Genomic DNA, 19577 nt, shown 5'->3' with positions numbered 1-19577 from the left:
TTCAGAACCTCCAAGTTGATATAATAATCATTTTCAACTCAATTTGCCCGGCACGTATTATGTACCACATTCAGAAAAATTATGCAGTTATCTGTGACAACTCAAATTAAAAAAGAAAACCTTTCTTCTCTATATAAACTTTCACCAAATCAAGTTTTGAAAACATCCACAACTACTTTGAAAGATAAAGAACGCAATATCTTCACATTTTAGACCCCGTTACCAACTTATTATTTTCTCGAAACAATCTTGAATCCTATCTATGGCTTCCTCGTCAACCCGTTTTCAGTTTATGTTTATGGCCGTATTCATCATTTTGGCTGCTTGGGCTTCTCAAGCTATGTCGAGTAGAACAGTACTACTCCATGAGCCAACCATGGTTGATAGACACCAACGATGGATGACTCAATATGGGAAAGTCTATAAGAACCAAGCTGAAAAGGAGAAACGCTTTAATATACTCGAGGCCAATTTTGAATTCATCGAGTCCAGTAATGTTGGAAATAAACCATACAAATTAAGTGTCAATGAGTTTGCAGATCAAACCATTGAAGAATTTAAATCTTCTCGTACAGGATACAAGAAGTCATGGAGAAGAAGTTCACAGGAATCAACAGCATTCAAGTACGAAAATGTTACTACAGTACCATCCACCATGGATTGGAGAAAGAAAGGAGCTGTAACACCAGTTAAGGACGAAGGGCAGTGTGGTAAGTAACAACATTTTCCTTATATAGCGTACCACGGCTAAAAAAATCCCCAGAAAATCTGCATACAACTAATATGGGCAGCATATGTATCCTTTTTGTAGTTGCAAGTTTCCTGTCAATCACATCCCACTATAACTATAATCAATATTAGGTAATCATCATAATATTCTTTATTGATTATCAAGATTTAAATCGGTTTACAAGATGGATACAAATATTACAACAATCTTATTTGTTCCCAGATTTACTTTCTCTCTCCTAATTTCTTGTCTCACACTCACTAAAGATCCCCCTCACAAGTAATAACCTCTCCTCTTTATACAGGGTCTTACATAGTGGATGACAGCTAAGAGATCCTTTATTTTCGGAATCTCTATGCGATATACTCGCTCATGTACAATCCTTCGTTCTCGCACAGACTATACCTCACACAGATCTTCACACTTTACTCGTGACTTTGCTGACATCACCCGATGCGTCATCTCAACCTTGATGTGTGCAATCTCCCTCGTTTAAGTTATATAGTCTTTACTTCGCATGCTTACTAACATGTGTGATATTTCACTCCTACATTTTGCCTCTTCTCATTTCGCTTATTCTACAGAGTGAGCGATATGAGAAACTCTCATTCTATATTATCGCATATGTTTGTCTTTTTACATTTTGCTTTGCCGACAATTTTCCGGAATTCAAGTTCATCTATTTACACGTGTTGATTTTCCTCCTTTTTATTGGTTCAACCGTTTGCAACCGGTCATATTCTCTTTCTTATTTATTGATTCTTCGTGGAAAATAATCTTTTCCTTTTTTCTTTCATCGTCTGCAACTACACTTTTCTTTTATTCTCTCTTTTGCCGCTATTGTTGATTTTTGTTGTTGTTGTTGCTGTTTCATCATGAATACCGAATCAAAGTTTGTTTTCTTCTATTATGATTTATTGATTACAGTTGTTACTTCTTGGCTAACTCAATTCCCATACTGTTGCAGGAAAAGTTCTTCTCTAAGCGCTCTTAGAATTACCTCTCAAAAATCTGAATCTTCTTCTGATGTCGAGAATAAAGAGTTGCATAAGAGGAAGGCTTCGCATAACAAAGAAGTAAGAAATACCCAATTTTTATTTTTATTTTTAAAAACAATATTGTTGCCTCTGTTTCTTATCTATTTTGTTTTCGACAGACTTCCAATTCTGAGATAGGTGATGGCAAGGGATCAAAAATTAAGAAATCTCGCAAGCTTACTGTAATTAAGTCGAACCTCTCTATTCTTGATTTTTAATGTCGAAGATGTCACTCCTATAACAATAGTTCAACCTTCACACCCAAATTCTCATGTTACTCCTGTAACAACTCAAACTCCTGAGGCAAATATTTTTATTTCTCCAATTCAAGATTCTGATGTGAATGCCTCTGTTACTTTGGAAGAACTTTTTCCTGAAAAGGAACCTGCTGCTGATCAAGGGGTAAAGGGTGCTTCTACTATTGCCTCTGCGAGCGTATTAAATGTGAATCAAACTTCCTCTTCGTCCATCAATATCGATTCTCAACCAAACCCTGTTGATTTGTCTATTCCTGCAGATTTCACCATTCCTTCCCCTTCTATGACTATCCCTTCTTCTTCATCTTCTCCTTTTTTACTAAATTCCCTTTATCTGAGTAAGAAAGCTTTGGATAGTGTGAAGTCTGCTTCTCAAGCTCTATCCGATATTATCAATTCTGCTCAATCTTTAACCAATGATCCTTGTAAACTTCGCATATGTTCAGCTTTGAGCAAGCTTATGTGCGAATTCCCTTCTGATAGAGCTGCAAGGAATGAAATCCTTTCTCAAATTGATCCTAGTTTCCACGTTGCTCTAGATGTCTTGGTAACTATATCTCATATATTAACTTTATCTTCTTTCATGTTATTTTAGTCATGATTTTTGAATCTCTTACTTTTATTTTCTTTCTTCTTTAGGACTCTCATCGTCGCATGATTCTTGCTGAAGGGCATTTTGAATACAGTTGTTCCCAGCTGGAACTTTCGCAACATAACGCTTCTTTAGAAAAGGAAGTCACCAGACTAAAAGGGGAACTCCAGGAAGTACAAAAGTTGAGAGGAAAACTCCAAGTTGCGAATGTTGATGCTGAGAATCTTCGTAATGAAAATCGAAATCTTAGAGGTATTTATCATCATATCCAAATTGTTTGTCGTACTCTATTATACATTTCTTCCCCCTTTCCACATTTTTGTAAATTTCTCCATGCATTTATTAAGATTTAAACCAGAAGCGAATATGGGAGAGATATAATTTTCAATATCTTGCTGAGGATACCCAAGCGAATAACAAGAAGTTGCAGACTCAATTAAATCAATTGACTAACCATCATTCATATTCATTTGATCAGATTAACAATTTAACCCATGAAAATAATCTTCTTATTCAAGAAATAGAAGAATTAAATAGTTAAATATCCCACTTTTCTAAATTGTCATGCGAAGCTGATCTAATACACGAAACTTTATTAGAAGAAAATCATATTCTTTCTAAGGAGAAGCATTCTTTCTTGAAAAAGGAAGCGATGTTTTCGCACCAATATTCAATTCTTCATGATATAAACGAAAATCAAGCGCGAACTCTTCGCTCGTTAAAGGAGCAGTATGAAACATCGTTTAAGGAGTTAAAGTCCCAGAATGAAAAAATTATCCAAAGTAAAATAAATCTGACAGTGAAGAAGAATCAGCTTCAAGAACAGTATGATCATATAAAGCATTCCCATGATATTCCTAAGAAAAAGAATAAGTCTCTCTCTGCTGACGAAAAGAAGATTCGATCCCGTCTTCGTGGTTCAGTTGGTGATGAATTTGACAAGACTATGGAAAATATGAAGGATAATACCCTTGTTCTTTCTAACTTCTGCGAAGGTAGTCAGCTATAGTTGACGGCCTCATTATTCTTTAGTCATTTCTTCGCACCTTGTTGACGTAGATTTTTTTTTATTTTATTTAATATGTTTTGCTTATACACTTTGTTTATTACTCTTCGCAGATTCTGAAAGATTGCATCAATCCACTGTTACCCAATTGAGATCTTATTTATCAAAGGCTCGCAAAGAGTGTACGAACCTAGAGCTTTCTCTTTCTGCTTCTCGTGGCAGAGCGCGAAGAAGATTCGCATATCAGCAAAAAAAATTGGAGATCAATGCTAGAAATCTTGAAAGATGAGTTATTCACAAGGTTCATGCTAGTTCTCAATTTGTAATCAATGGAATTCTTCTGAGAAACTCTCTTCTTGCAGTAAAGCTCCCTCCTCTAATCATAAGCGAAGATGAAAAATATCCCGAACCGGACAGTGACTATGACTTTGTGAGTGATGATGAAAGAGAGCAAGAGGATAGAGAAGATCATCTTGAGAAGGACAAGCCTGTGAGCGAAACCAATGCTGAAATTGAGGATCCTAGGCCCAATATGCATTCTTAATTTTCTTTTCATCCAGATTTCCCTTCTTTGTTTGCTTTAATATGTTTTAAACTTGTTTGTTACAAGGAAGATAATACTTTGTTACTTCAATTCCCATACTTGCCTCTTATTATATTTCTTGTATGAAACAAGTGTGCAGTATTATTTCTTTGAATTATCTGCAAAACAATAATTAGCTTATATAATTTTTCTTATGAGGTTTTATTTTGCCTTCCTAAGTAAAGGTCTTAGCTTGCCTTATTTTTGTGCGACGAGATCGCAGGCAGTCTTTACACTGTAGTGTATCGATCCGTTGATCTCGTCTTATCTTTTTCTTGTATTATTACCTCTTCGGGTTTTGTCGCATAAATATGACAAGTCTTTAATACTCCCATGAGTAAAAAGTCTCATGGCATTTACGTCTTTTGACACAATTCAGCTCCCTAATGGAGGGTGTCGTCCTTATCTTCCCCTCTTATTGCCCCTTCAAGGAAGCTTACCTCTAACGGGTTAAGGTTATGGCTCTTCCCATCCGGTAATTCAACAATCAGTCGATTTCGCGGTCTCGTATACACTACCGATGAGGTTTATGGTTGCAAGACTGCACCCTAGGTGGGGTATCTTCGGACCGAGTGCATCATAGTCAGGACTTGTCAAGAGTGGCAAGGTACGCTCCATACTCCCCGGGCACTCTTGACTCAACCGTGTACCTCGGCGCCCTGATCGAGTTTCTGCACTCCTTGGGAGAGACTTTCTCATCTTAGTCTCTCAATCTAAGATTATTATCTTAGACTGAAGTTTTAAGGCACCTCTCCCGGATGGGCATTTTCGTTTATTCTCACCCCAACTCTCCATAACTCGAGTTCCAGGGTCGGTGTTGCTTTCCCTTGAGTCATGCTTTCTAGGTTTCTCCGACTATGACGTGCGATAGGTCTTACTTTTCTGCCTCTTGCATATATGCGAACTAGGTTGTACGCCATATTCGGATTCCTAGTTTATCTGATAATAAATATCATTTCTGTTGCCTTATATCAAGGTCTTATTTTGCTTTTAAGAAAAATTTCTTAACTTTGATTTAAATCTGCGCATTCACTTATTAGATTCGATATTACATCCTTGTTCAAAAATATGAACTCATATGCTTAACTTTGTATCTGTTTTAACTGTGCGATTTATCTCGCAAGCTTCTATGGATAATATTTCTTTAAGTATTGTCTATTCCAAGGTCGATCTAGTTTACGACCTGTATCTCTTCCCTCTGGATCCATTAATTGATAAGCTCTATTTCCAACTACCCGTTTTATTATATAAGGTCCATCCCACTTCTTCTCCAATTTTCCATCTCCTCCTCTCTGATAGACTGGGATTTCTCGCAACACCAGTTCTCCTGGTTGGAATTCTCTTATCTTAACACGGTTGTTGTATTCTCGAGCTAGTCTTTTTTGGTAATTTTCCATATGTTGCAAAGCGACTTCTCTTGCTTCTTCTAAATCATCAAGTTTCGTTAAGATTAGATCTGCACTTAGATTCTTCTCCCAAGCTTCTTTCTTTGTTGTAGGAATGATAACTTTTGTTGGTAACACAGCCTCTACTCCATATGTCAAACAAAAAGGTGACATTCCTGTTGCTTCTCTTCTTGTTGTTCTATAAGCCCATACTGCATTATGTACTTGTTCGCACTAACCTGTATTGTGCCCTTCTAACTTCTTCTTCAAATTGTCTGCGATCATTTTATTTGTTGCTTCTACTTGTCCATTGCTCTGTGGATATAAAGGAGTAGATTTGCCACTTTGAATTTTAAACGCATTAAGCAACATTTCTATATTCTCGCCCTCAAACTGCTTCCCATTATCAGATACCAATTGTGCGGGAATGCCAAATCTGCATATTATATTTTCAAATATGAATGTGAATATGTCTTTATCGCGGATATGCTGAACTGCTTTTACCTCTGCCCGCTTTGTGAAATAGTCTGTTGCGACTATTAGATATCTCTTTTTCCCTGTTCCTGGTATAAACGGTCCAACAATATCAATTCCCCATTTTCCAAAGGGCCATGCATTTGTTGATGTATTTAACATCGCTCCTAGTGCATGTATCTTCTTGCCATGACGTTGACATTCTTCGCATCTCCGTGAGACTTGTTTTGCATCCTCATGCATGTACGGCCAATAATAGCCTTGTATCTTTGCTTTGTATGCGAGTGACCTTCCTCCACTATGAATACCCGCATCTCCATAATGTAACGCTTTTTAAAATTTCTATTCCCTCCTTTCACGTCAGGCATCTGAGCGAGGGTCCGAGGAATGATCTTCTATAAAGAACGCCATCCCTCAACTCGTAATTTGTCGCTCGGATTTTTAACTTGTGTGCTTCTAACCTTTTCCTTGGTACTTCTCCCTTCTCTAGATAAGAATGTATCTCAGTTATCCAATCTTTCTCTTCGCTCACATCTGTTTGTGTTTCTTCATCTCCTATAATCATCACATCTGTTTGTGTTTCTTCATCTTTTTCTATAGATGGTAAAAGAAGTGTTTGTATTTTGCTTGCAACCGGGTCTACCAACATGGATGGTATGAAAGCCAGCGCATCTGCGACTCTATTGTCCTTTCTGCCTATATGTCTCCATCTTATTTTTGGAATTCGCACTGTTAATTCCATAACCAGCTTCTTGTATTTTCGTAAAGATAATTCATTTGTGTTATATGTACATTCTATCTGACGAATTATCAACTGTGAATCACTAGTTATTCGCGCATCTTCTATCTTCATTTCAATTGCTAGTATTAATTCATGTACTGCTGCTTCGTATTCAGTTTCATTATTTGTGGAAGCGAAGTCCAATCTGAATGAATAAGTTGTTCTCGCTCCTTCTGGTGAAATGAATACAATGTCGATTCCATTCCCTTATCCATTGGATGATCCATCGACTAAAATCTCCCATCTATTTGGATTTCGATCAGTTAATAAGTCTTTAGGATTCCCATGTTCTTCATCCACTTCCATCATATCTTCTACATATTCTTCTTCTTCTATTGGAAACTCTGCGAGAAACTCTGCGATAACTTGAGATTTTGGTGAGGATAAAATTTCATAACCAATTTCATAGTTTCCTAAATGTGTATTCCACCTTTCAAGTCTTCCAGATCTTTTAGAATTCTTCATTGCAGGTTCGATTAGTACTCTTGTTAACACTTTAATTTTATGAGCTTGAAAATAAATGCGTAGCTTGAATGATGCGTACACCAATGCGAGAATCAACTTTTCAATTTTTGAATAATTTTTCTCTGCTGAGTTATATGTTTTTCTTATGTAATATATTGGTTTTTCTACTCCTTCATCTGAACGTAATAATACTGCACCTAATGCATGCGATGTTGATGCCAGGTAGAGTAACAATTCTTCTCCCGGCTTCGCCTTTTGCATAATGGATAAATTTACCAAGTGATTTTTTTATGCTTTGCAATGCTCTATCACATTCTTCTGTCCACTCGAATTTGGTCCCCTTCTTTAATATGTTGAAAAAGTGTTTACACTTATCCGAAGAACGTGAGATAAACCTTCCCAACGATGCTATCAACCCATTTAATTTCTTAACATCTTTCACCGTTGCTGGGGGTGGCATATCTATAACTGATTGTACTTTCTCTGGATCAACTTATATTCCTCTTTTAGACACTATGTAACCTAAAAAAATTCCTGACGATACGCCGAAGACACATTTTTCTGGATTCACTTTGACATTGAATTTTCGCATCTGTTCAAATATTTCTCGCAAGTCGTCAACATGATCCTTCGCCTCTTTACTCTTAATTAGCATGTCATCTACATAGACTTCTAATGTTGTATGTATCCATTTTTCAAATACTTTCTCCATCATTCTTTGATATGTCGCACCCGCATTCTTCAATCCGAACGGCATTTTCGTATAACAGTATAAACCTCTTGGTGCGGATAAAGCAGTATGTTCTTGGTCTTCTTCAACCAAAGGAATTTGATTGTACCCTTTATATCCATCCAACATTGAGACTCTATCATTTCCCGACGCCGACTCTACCATTTGAGGAATATCTGGTAAAGGAAAACTGTCTTTAGCGCACGCTTTATTTAAATCGGTGAAGTCTATGCAAATTCTTATCCCTTTATTCTTTTTTGGTACCACCACCATGTTAGCTATCCATTCTGGATATTTTGCTTCCCTTATAATTCCTGCATCCAGCATCTTCTGCAACTCTGCTTCTATTTGAGGATGATAATCGGTTGCAATCTTCCGTATTCTTTGCTTGAACGGTTTTACATTCTTCTTAATGTCCAATTTATGACATGCGACAGACGGATCTATCCCTGGCATTTCTTCCATACCCCATGCGAAGATATCGTTATACTCTCGCAAGATGTTTATCGTTTTTTCTTCTTCTTCTTAATCCATTTTAGTTCTTATTCTTAGCATTTTTGGCTCATCTTCAGATCCAACGTTTATTTCTTTCGTTGGCTCAACTGCAGTAAAATTTGTTTTTGGTTCTCCCATTGATGTTGGTTCTTTAATTTCCTTAATTTGTTCACCTTCCTTCGTTGGTGCTTCACCTGGTATTCCTTTTCCTTCTTTCGCTCTAATCATATATATCCTAAACTCTTCTTCTTTTTTCAGTTCTTTTGCTTTTCTCCAGCGATCTTTTCGTTTCTTTGCTCTCCCTTCATAATTTCTTACATCTGTGTGATTGCAAATCTTCGCACTCGCAACATCTCCTTGAATTTCACTATACCACTTGGAATTGGGAATCTGATGCATTGATGCAACGTCGACGCTACAGCTTTTATCGCATGCACCCATGGTCTTCCCAATAACATGTTGTATGGTGATTCTATATCAATCACGCATAGTGTTATCTTTGTTTCCATTTCTCCCAGTAATATTCGCATCACAATTTCTCCTTTTGGTTTGGTAATTGCTTTATTGAATCCACGGACATTGTAAGTTGGATGTGTCATCTCTGCATCTTCGTATCCCATTGCTTTGAATGTGCGATAAAATAAGATATCTACTCCACTTCCTGTATCTATTAATGTTCTGTCAACCATCCATACTTCTGATTTCTTCTTTTTTGCAATGTTTTTTCCTCGTGCAGTTGTAACCGTAATTACTAACGGATCTGTTCGCTTTAAATTTTCCTCTGGTATCTCGTCCGCTGCGAACGTGATCTCCACTTTTTCCCATTCTTTCAATGGAGATTCTGTGTCTACAGTTTCCACTTTCTTTCCTTCATGATTTCATTTATGAATTCTTCCTGTTATCGCTGCTTGAAAATCCGCATCAGAGATTGATTCTTTAGTTATAGAATTGCACTGTATATCTCTACCTCTTCCTTGTATTGTTACAATCTTTGCTTTCTCCATAGAATCTTTATTGTTCTTCCTTATGTTCCCTAAAATTTTCAGATCCATCTTCTTTTTAAAGATTTTGGAAACCTACTAACAGGATTTATCATCCAAAATTGTTTCTGGCGCCAAAAATGTAGTTGCAAGTTTCCTCACAACCACATTCCACTATAACTATAATCAATATTAGGTAATCATCATAAAACTCTTTATTGATTATCAAGACTTAAGTCGGTTTACAAGATGGATACAAGTATTACAACAGTCTTACTTGCTCCCAGATTTACTTTCTCTCTCCTAATTTCTTATCTCACACTCACTAAAGATCCCCTCACAAGTAATAACCTCTCCTCTTTATATAGGGTCTTACATAGTGGATGACAGCTAAGAGATCCTTTATTTTCGGAATCTCTATGCGATACACTCGCTCATGTACAATCATTCGTTCTCGCACAGACTATACCTCGCACAGATCTTCACACTTTACTCGTGACTTTACTGACATCACCCGATGCGTCATCTCAACCTTGTTGTGTGCGATCTCCCTCGTTTAAGTTATATAGTCTTTACTACGCATGCTTACTAACATATGCGATATTTCACTCCTACACTTTTCTACTAGTATTATGCAAAAGAACAAAATTGGCTTCAACTCCTAAATTGATCCCTAACTTAAGTTTTCATATTTTGTGGAAACAAAACACAAGATGTTGTTGGGCATTCTCTGCAGTGGCAGCCATGGAAGGTATAACACAACTGACAACTGGTAAGGTAACCTCTCTATTTGAACAAGAGTTAGTAGACTGATACTAAAGGTGAAGATCAAGGCTGCGAGGGTGGTCTAATGGATGACGCCTTTGAATTCATCCAAGAAAACCAAGGTCTCACCACAGAAGCTAACTACCTGTACAACGGAGTCGATGGAAGCTGCAACACTAAGAAGGCGGACACCCATGCAGCCTCAATCAATGGTTATGAAGATGTGCCAGCTAACAACGAGGCATCTCTACTGAAGGCCGTTTCAAAGCAACCTGTTTCAGTTGCCATTGATGCCAGTGGCCAGGACTTTCAGTTTTACTCCAGCGGGGTATTCACAGGAACTTGTGGGACCGAATTAGACCATGGTGTTACTGCAGTAGGGTACGGGACTGATAGTGATGGAACTAAGTATTGGCTCGTAAAGAATTCACGGGGAACTTCATGGGGTGAGAACGCATACATAAGGATGCAAAGGGATGTTGATGCTAATCAAGGTTTATGTGGTGTTGCCATGGAAGCCTCCTACCCAACTGCATAAGTAATTAAGAAGAAATGTAACTATAGATGGATATTTCCCTTGATATATCTATGTTTATCCTTCTGTTATACTAAATAAATACTACAAAACTGCTCTCTGGAAAAAGAATGTGCTGGATGTCTAACCTATGAGTTTCAGAACTGAAAACATATGAACATGGAAAGAAAATATATAGAGCATTCCACTGGTAAGTAGAAAATAGTAACTAACATACATCAGAAGACATTATGATTCAAGAGTTAGTATGCTGTCATAATTCACAGATTTATAGACACGGTGGACATCAATGACACCTTTCTCGAATCAGGATTAGGAATGCTTTAACTTCTAAATACTTAAAGGACAAACAACTATTCAAGAAAAAATTACCGCTTAAGCCTGTAGAACTCGAAATCCAACCTTTGAGGAGAAATACTTGCCAAGTAATGTGGAAATGTTGCAGATATCCCATAGAATTTACATTATTGTAATACCTGCAGTACGCCAGTACCTTATGCACGTTTGCCTTCTAACAGAATAGGGCATTCCTAACTGAACCTAAAGTGGAACACAAGATTATTAGGAAAAATAGAATTCATGACTGTTCAAAATGGAATGAAATTGTAATATGTTGAATTGATTGATAAAATTCAGTAAGCTTTTCAACTTTATGGTCAGTAGAACGGAAACGGATACTGTTGCGTTGTAAATACCTTCGAGAGAAGTGATAACCGAAATATGTTCGTTGACAGATCATACAGCAATCAGCTTTTCCATCTCACTCATGAATCCTACGTACAGCAATTAAACCTCACTAGAATGTGGACTGTTGTATTCAGCTATCAGGTCTGCGAGTGCTTGTATTAAAGATTTGGGGTTAAATATTATTCCCACTCTTGGATCAAGTATGGAGTCAACAGTTACCTGCAGAAAGGAAATCAATCAGGACTTCTCTGCATTCAACAGAGAGAACTTTATCATCAAGCAAGCCACGCAAGAGTTCAAACTTGACAAATAAAACCTTCACTCTAAACTGATTAATACTTGTTAGCTGGCTAAAGCACACCCTTTTAGAGAACAGATTGCAGAAAGATACAGATGCGAGACAGATACAGAATCAGCATATTCATACGACTAATAGCAACAAAAAGGGTCCAACGTAACCCAAGCAGAAAAATCTATTTAGCGTTTTAAAAACCGAGCAGTATACTTGCAAAAACATGAACTAGATTGCAATTACACTGATCCGAAAAGGATAAGAATGGCAAACGCATGAACATTATGTAGTAAAAACAAATTTAACTTGAAAGTTAAGTGCACAATACCACATGAAAGATTCCTTGCTTAGACAAACTCTGAACATCTACTGGAATTTGACCATCCTTGGGAACCAACAGGGCATTTACGTACTGACTTGGCTGCACGGAAAATGACTTTTGCGAGTTACGGATAAGATGCATTTATAATATAGACATAATGAAATGCAATTCACCAACTGAGGAATTAAAGAACCCATTTGTCGTAACAAAAGAAACACGGTGGTGATACTAATACTTGTAATAAAACAAGAGGAAGGAAACTTCTTAAGAAGATCAACATTTAAGAACCGAACCATGACTTACATCAATTTATCTTCACATATACACAATTTCAATTAAGGCATGACTTAGTAGTACAATATATCAGGCAGCTAAAACTTGATTATACCTCGAAACTTTCAGTGTTTGAAGGTTGTGCATGTTAACACTTGCCAATTTTGTGAATGGGACGAATCAAAAACATTTTATTAAAAAGAAAGCCATTTTTGACAACTGGAAATGTCAAATATCAAACTTACAGGTATCCCTGTTGGATCCTGTCTCATCAAAGGAGGTATCAACATGAGAAAGTAATTAAGCTGGTAATTTGAAGGCCTAAGGTCTAGTCTGGGATTCTCTCCTTCCCTCCAGTACTGTATCAAGGTTTTCATATCAACATTAGTCCAATTTATGTCGAATCGTATATTTTTCAAAAAAAGTATTCTGATTAAGTAAATTGAATTCGGCAACAAAAAAAAAACCGTATATGAGAGCAAATGCTAAAATAAAAAGAATAAAAAATAATAATGATAATACGTTCACTCACAGGGTTCTTCAAACAATTTTGAGGGTCTCCATAAGTTCGATTTAAAGCATCTGTAATGGCAGTAATGAAGCCAGAGGCAGATAAACCACTAGTTTCTCGATCATGTGAACCATTCAACAAAAACACCTGCATTTGGAAAAGCAGTGTAACAAAAATTGCTACTGCGTGAATTGACTCTTCTTACGAACAAGTTAAGCTGCTAGGTAAGGTGATAAATTTCCTTAATCAAAAGAATTTTATCATCGATAATTTAACGCGGCTTATTAAAGACACGAATTACCAGAGAACTCTTTTCAGTTTGAATGGGAAACCAAACACTATGGCATATGATGGAAGAAAAAAAATACCTTGGGACAAGACCTCGAGGAAATGACCTCCCCAGTGCCAAGCAAAACCTACATATTTCCAGATATAAATATAGTTATATACCCCTCAGTTTCAGTTAACAAATTTGGCTTCCATAAGAAAAAATAAAATAAAAATGTGATGCTCCTGTATCAATCTGTCATTTTAGTTTCTGGTCATGTTTAGTATCTGTAAAACACACAGATGCCTAAAAGTGTACCCATGGCCAAATGATCACATGATAAAAGTCCTGAGAGGCCAACCACCACAGGACTTCACCTTCCGACATCCTAACAAAGGGAGGCCTTATTGAACTAATGGACCAGGAAATCCTTAGTACCGTTCAACCATAACTCAATGCCTAATTGTGTGTGCTAATTTGTACATGTGCACCAAATATCTGACGTCACTAAAGGAGGTTCGAACCATGCAAAGACAATTGTAACACTTTCTAAATTTAATGTTTTTTATCAGCATAAATTATAATGTTTCTTAAAAGAATTTTTAACCATGTGGAAGTCTCGAACCATCCATTTCCACAGAATCCTGGATTCTGTGTCAATATTCATATCATACTTTTTCATGGAAAAGCTAAGCAATGAATTAGGCAAAGTAATGTTAAAATACTAGTGATCCACACATTTGAAGTTTTTTACACAGTACAAAAGATATACTATTGCGGTATATGGTCATAGTTTGAATAAGAAAACCAGCTAAAATTAGAACTCTTCACATAAGGTGACTCCAGTATGGAGTAGCGAACTGTGACAACTGTCAAAAAGCTTGGTCAATTCTTGTGGCAGTATTGAGCATATGCATCATAAACAATCAAATATATGGTCACTGAAGCTCACCAGTGAGGGGCAAACCGAAGTAAAGAGGGATCCCATAGCATAAACAATGCAGTCCACTTTACTCAACTGCTCCAGAACACTAGGGTTCACTGTGGGGAAGACCTAATCAAATGAAATAATCGGGTATCAATGGTTGCAAGCTATTGAAAAAACCATGAGAACATTTCAAAACTGAACCATTAGTTTCTGAAAGGAAACAAATGCAGGTTAGCATAAGACATAGTTTACCGCAATAACTGAAAGCTAAATTATATTTATATTATCAATGCGTACAATTGAAACAACCTTATTTACAGATTGATAAACAGAAAACCATTTTTCTCTTTATGTTTCTAGTTTTCCTCTTTTCCTCTTTATGTTATTTATTTGTGTTTAGGAGTTTATTTTATGAGCTTTTAGAGTTTTTATTGCCCCTTTGGTTTATGGGGGTGGGGAGGCCTCGAGCCTCCCATTTTGTAATTCTTGTAATTACGTTTTTTTGCTTCAATAAACCATTTTGACCTAGCAAAAGAAAAACAGAAAACCATTTTGAATCAGAACACTACTAAATGCACAAACATGTTCATATTAAATCATTATAAAGCTTTCCGCTGCTGACTTCCCCTTCCTGGAAATGAGTACAAGAAGAAACTTAAGCATGATGAAGACGCTACGATTTAGAAGCTTTACAATGCCATCTTCGTTCAGAAGAGGACTCTCGTAAATGGTAAAAAAAAAAGGATAGTTATCAAACTGAAACTCATTCTAAAGAATCGGAAACTAAGAATTCTTTGTAGCTTAAAAATGATACTCGGCTTTATAAGAAAATTCCTAACAAGAATTGTTGGATGTTTTCTGAAATTGAAGAAAATGAAAAGGGTTTCTGTCTCATAATCTGTTCTGTCTTATAGTGTAACTACCTATCAGTTATACTAAAAGACAGAAATCCTTTCTATTTTCTTGTAAAATTTCTATCTACAGATTTTCTATGTATTTTCGCTAGAAAACGGATTTCAAAATTAGAGACAGAATCAACTGAAGATTTTAAAGGTATTAGTCGCGTCCTAATTATTCCAAGAAGTCACTCTAACTCTATTCAAATATTACCCTTCCAAACTCATTTTCTCCTATGTAGTGTGCTCAAGATCTGGAGAGGTGTATTGTCCCAATGGAGACTACAGATATAGTAATCAGTTTAGGCTAGTGAAATCAAAATGGGATTTTCTTCCAAGTAGGCGGGAGGCGTGGCTCCTCATACAACTGTCAGTGAATTTGATGTGGGGGTTCTAAATGAGGGGAACTCACTTGCTTTTAGTAAATAAGAGTGGGCGTCAGGTAATGGCATAACACATGAACAGGTGTTACCCAAAGATTAGCACATTTAATAGGAAGTTGGTGAGTCTCACCTGACCTGTGTAAAATTTAAGAACTCTAGAAAAAAAAAAGGTTTCAGACAACCAAAAACCATAAAAATCCTTCACCTCATGTAACAAGTTTCTGCCCTCGCTTGACATGTAGAATATTCTCTTTATTCTTGAAGGCAATGCTGGAACTGAAGAGCCTTTCTACCCATAAGAATAAACAACGAAATAAGCAGCTATAAAAAGAATAACTATGTTAACAGCATATACAGAGGTATCAGGTATAGCTTATGTGCATTGAAAGCTGATTCCTTCGAGAATTTTAATATAAAGAAAAAATAAGTTGTCGTCGATAATGTCTGTCAATAAAATTTAGTATGCAGTCACCAACTAAAAAACACCACTATATCATTATTCAGCAACTTTTTATAGTCATTGTCTTTTGACATATCTTAATGCAAAAAGTCATGCAGGATATGCAACATTAATATCAAATTAAGATTATTGCTGGCTATTGCAAGCCGTCTCTTTAGGTAATAACAAATTATAAAGAACAGGGTATCAAACAGAACTTTTAGCAGATAAAAAAAAAACATGACCATGAAAGAAACAATGAATCAAGGTTCATAACGTTTTGTTTTTTAGGGTCAAAAGATGCTTATACTGCTCAATATGGTACTATCACGGCTACAAGCAGATAAAATGAACTTGAGGCCTGAGGGAGCTCTTTGGTAATATGGCTTATAATTGATAACTTGACCATCACTTGATTAAAATAGTTGAGTAAACATGAAATTTGTTGATACCTCATTTAAGATAAAATACCATCATATTTAAACAGAGCAAGGAAGAAAGAAAAAGAGAATAATAATTTATTGACAAAATTGTGAAATACCTTATCAACAGGTTGAGTAGATCCAATAGATGGATGGGATATTTCATTTTGGCCACGTATTATGGTTCCATCCTAAACACAAAAATTTTACAAACCAGAAACAAACTTCAGATCAGTTACATGAAAAAGTATGATCAACGTAATCGACAAATGTGTTAACTGTTCATTTGGAACAGAAATTTATATGTTGCACCAGCATTTATGGAAAGAAAAAATGAAAAGCATTAGCCGCAACCATACCCATAATTCACATCCCAACGTAAGTCTGTCATTTGTGGATATCACAGGGAGAATGAGACTCTCTGGCGGAATATCTGAAACACGTGAAAACAAGAATATTGCAGCATCTAAAGACTGGAAGAATATTCGGGCACCTGCAAAGAAAAAATTTCCAATGCTGCAAGCATATTGGAAGTCAGTTCCCAGCAATGACCCAAGAGTAAGAGCGCAATTCAACATGGAAATCTTTTGGTAATATAAAGCATGTAATACTCTTGAATTATATGGTACTTACAGAAACCCGGAAAAGCAAAATATTAATGGGTACAGAGGTGCCATGGGTGTCATTTTTTATTGCAGCCTGTACACAAGCTTTAACTATCTCTTTCTTTTTTCAAATAACATCTACTGCTTTTATTTGTCCTAAAGTATTACGTTTTCTTGCATTTATAGGCTTCCACAACCAGAAACATCATCAGACAACAATGAATCTACTAATACCCTAAATCTATCAATGTGTCTCTAGACTCTGTACAAAGTAATCTGCTGCCTCACAAAAGGGAACCATTTTACCACCCAGGCATTAAATCAAGACCACAACAACCTCAATGGTTTCTCAAACATCTATAACAGTTCCTAAGAACCATTCCTCCATAGAGCTTCTATCGGCCCATTAAGTGTAAATCCACTACCTAACAAAACTGAAATTAATTTCATAGATTTTCTTACTCCATAGCCAACTCAACTACCTCCCCTAAGTTTAGTGGAGATGACCGGTATAATAATGACAAGGAGTTATCACCACAATCCAGACAGCAAGGTATCATTTTGTGATAAGTAAAAGCACAATCTGAGTTTGATCCATCCAAGCGGAAAATAATACCTTCCATTGCTGAAACAAAACAATTCACTTGCCCGTCGGAGGATCTGTGTAATGTGACAACTATCAGAAAGCGTCAAATATTAGGGTCTTGAAAAAGCAAAAATCTACTAACTAGAAGCGCATGTGATCGAACACAATCGCAATGGAAATGGAAAAAGAGAACTCATTTGAGCAAAAACTACAGGCATCAAGCGAGAGACTCAAACAAGGAGGTATTAAAAGTGGATCTTGTAAAACTTCCTTTCAACTTCAAACTGATATCGAAAACTGGATACCTGATTTTGGAAATAAGCTAAAAAAGCTCTGATGGTTTCTCGGTAGGGTTTCGATACACCATTCCATAGAGAGTGCTCTCCTTCAACAATGTCATACCTGTCAAATTCTGAACTCAGCACACTAATTCAACAGTCCCACCATTACAGAACCTAGCAAATCAATAACAGAAATCTAAAAATAAGAATCTAAAGACATGATTTGAGTTGATAACACCACTACATAAATCGACCGAAGAAGATAAATAATGCTAGGAAAAAACAGGAAACCACAAGAAATTCTCACAGTGTAAATAATTTTGTGCAAAACATTTATCACGTGTTTTTCTTAATCAAGCTAAACATGACTACTTAAAACATTACAATCTAAAAAGCTAAACAAGAAGCGAATCGTAATTTTTGCATTCGCTGACCAGTTAAGATAAAGATATCTCTAATTGGTAACTCCTCCCAGTAACAGTAACAGTAACAATCAAAGGAGCACAACTCGAAACCTGGCTCAAAATCAAAATGACATGTATTTCAAACCTAACCACATTGAAGTGGAAGAAGTGAAAGTAACATAAGAGGGTTAGGCTTTCCAAAACTATAGCGAAAAAATGTGCACCATTAAGGTTAAGCATCAAACGGAGCAGACATCAAGTGGAGGATAAAGTCTTTAACGAATTGAATGAACGAAACTCATCATACATTATTCATGTTTCAAAGCAAACAAACATATCGTAGTTTGAATAGGAAAAGGCAGATTAGATTGTACCATTCTGATCTAGCTAGTGCTCCATCAAGAGGTAAGCGGTGTCCAAGCAATCTTCGTACAGCAAGGGCTTCAGAAGTGCTTTCATCTGACAATCTCAAACATCTCGATCTAATGTCTCCAACAGCTGGACCACCTATATAATATCACTTTCTATCATCTTAAACGAACTATCCATTCATATACAACCAAACATCAGAATACAATTGGAAGAAATCTAACTTGTTAAAGATTACCAAGTACACGAACAATTTCCGCAGTACTTCCTCCATCATCAGAAACAGGAAGAACATGTGCAACACGAGTTGTTAACTTTTTCATCTCTTCGACGACACCATTAAATGCAGTTCCACCTGAAACAATTTCATAAAATTTATCAAATTCTCACAAGAAAATGACAACAACATTGAAATGTGACTCAAATAATAAATAAACTAAAAAAATGAGAAGATTATCATGTGTAAGAAGATTTGAGACCTGAGAAAACCAGCAGTGAAGGTTGAATCTGATTCTTCGAAGGAGATTCTTGAGGGTTAGCCATGGACCTAAGAGATCTGGAAATTTGAGAAGAAGGAGAGAATCTGAAGAGGAGGGGATTGGGAGAAGGAATTGAGAAAGAAAGCGGGAAGGACTTACAAATCAATGGGGGACCCAAACAATTGTCCGCCATATTCATTGTGATTCCCCTCACTCCCGCGAAAACTTCACGACCTCGACTACCTAACCTTTACATCTGTAAGATTTTGTACTATATTTGGTCTGACCCTGACCCGCTAGTGCTCCGATTTTATCCTAACTCGAACCGCGTGAGGTCACGGTTAAGTTTCATCTAGATTGTGGTTGTGGCAGTTAGCAAAGACATGGCTTGCAAGAAATATACATTTGCACTGCACGTAAGTCAAGGCTTAGCTCCCGGGTCCTGGTGTAGAAATTTGGGAGACTTGGCTTCAATATTTGTTTGTCTTTTTTTTTACACTCACTCACACTCGATTTTGACCCTTTATTTCATATTAGTGGCTCTATTTTAAGAGTCGTTGGACCTCGATGGAATTTTTGTTGAAAAATCTAGCCATTGTGATTTTTCTATAAAAAAA

At 36.5% G+C, this 19577-nt stretch overlaps 1 protein-coding gene and 1 pseudogene across 3 annotated transcripts; one reads left to right on the top strand and one right to left on the bottom strand.

The window, feature by feature from the left end:
• The first annotated feature begins 262 nt into the window (after positions 1–262).
• LOC113297039 lies at positions 263–10818 on the top strand (annotated as a pseudogene).
• Positions 10698–19219, bottom strand: LOC113297038 (uncharacterized protein YNL011C-like). 3 transcript variants are annotated; one of them, XM_026545431.1, is made up of 15 exons: positions 18961–19219; positions 18720–18836; positions 18487–18619; positions 17733–17829; positions 17458–17501; positions 16596–16752; positions 16356–16427; positions 15581–15664; positions 14121–14222; positions 13269–13316; positions 12922–13047; positions 12123–12215; positions 11511–11721; positions 11188–11355; positions 10698–10810 (listed from the first exon to the last, which is right to left on the bottom strand). In XM_026545431.1, the coding sequence occupies exons 1-13, from the start codon at positions 19157–19159 to the stop codon at positions 11602–11604; spliced, it is 1392 nt and encodes a 463-aa protein (XP_026401216.1). In that variant the 5' UTR covers positions 19160–19219; the 3' UTR covers positions 10698–10810; positions 11188–11355; positions 11511–11601. The 3 variants fall into 3 exon arrangements, with proteins under 3 accessions (XP_026401216.1, XP_026401215.1, XP_026401217.1); XM_026545430.1 differs by lacking the exon at positions 10698–10810 and having other exon boundaries at positions 11007–11355; XM_026545432.1 differs by lacking the exon at positions 10698–10810 and having other exon boundaries at positions 11007–11349.
• Between the last annotated feature and the right edge of the window lie 358 nt (positions 19220–19577).

Source organism: Papaver somniferum, chromosome 7 (assembly GCF_003573695.1).
Source record: "Papaver somniferum cultivar HN1 chromosome 7, ASM357369v1, whole genome shotgun sequence".
Classification (NCBI taxonomy): domain Eukaryota; kingdom Viridiplantae; phylum Streptophyta; class Magnoliopsida; order Ranunculales; family Papaveraceae; genus Papaver; species Papaver somniferum.
Note: the sequence above shows the minus strand (reverse complement) of the source record. Positions and strands in the feature narration are given on the sequence as shown.

Coding starts and splice junctions, on each gene's coding strand:
- LOC113297038 (XM_026545431.1), bottom strand. CDS start 19,159: ATGAATATGGCGGACAATTGTTTGGGTCCCCCATTGATTTGTAAGTCC. Junction 15,665..16,355: donor CTACTCAACCTGTTGATAAG/GTATTTCACAAT, acceptor TCTTATGGGTAG/AAAGGCTCTTCAGTTCCAGC. Junction 13,048..13,268: donor CCTCGAGGTCTTGTCCCAAG/GTATTTTTTTTC, acceptor TTCCAAATGCAG/GTGTTTTTGTTGAATGGTTC.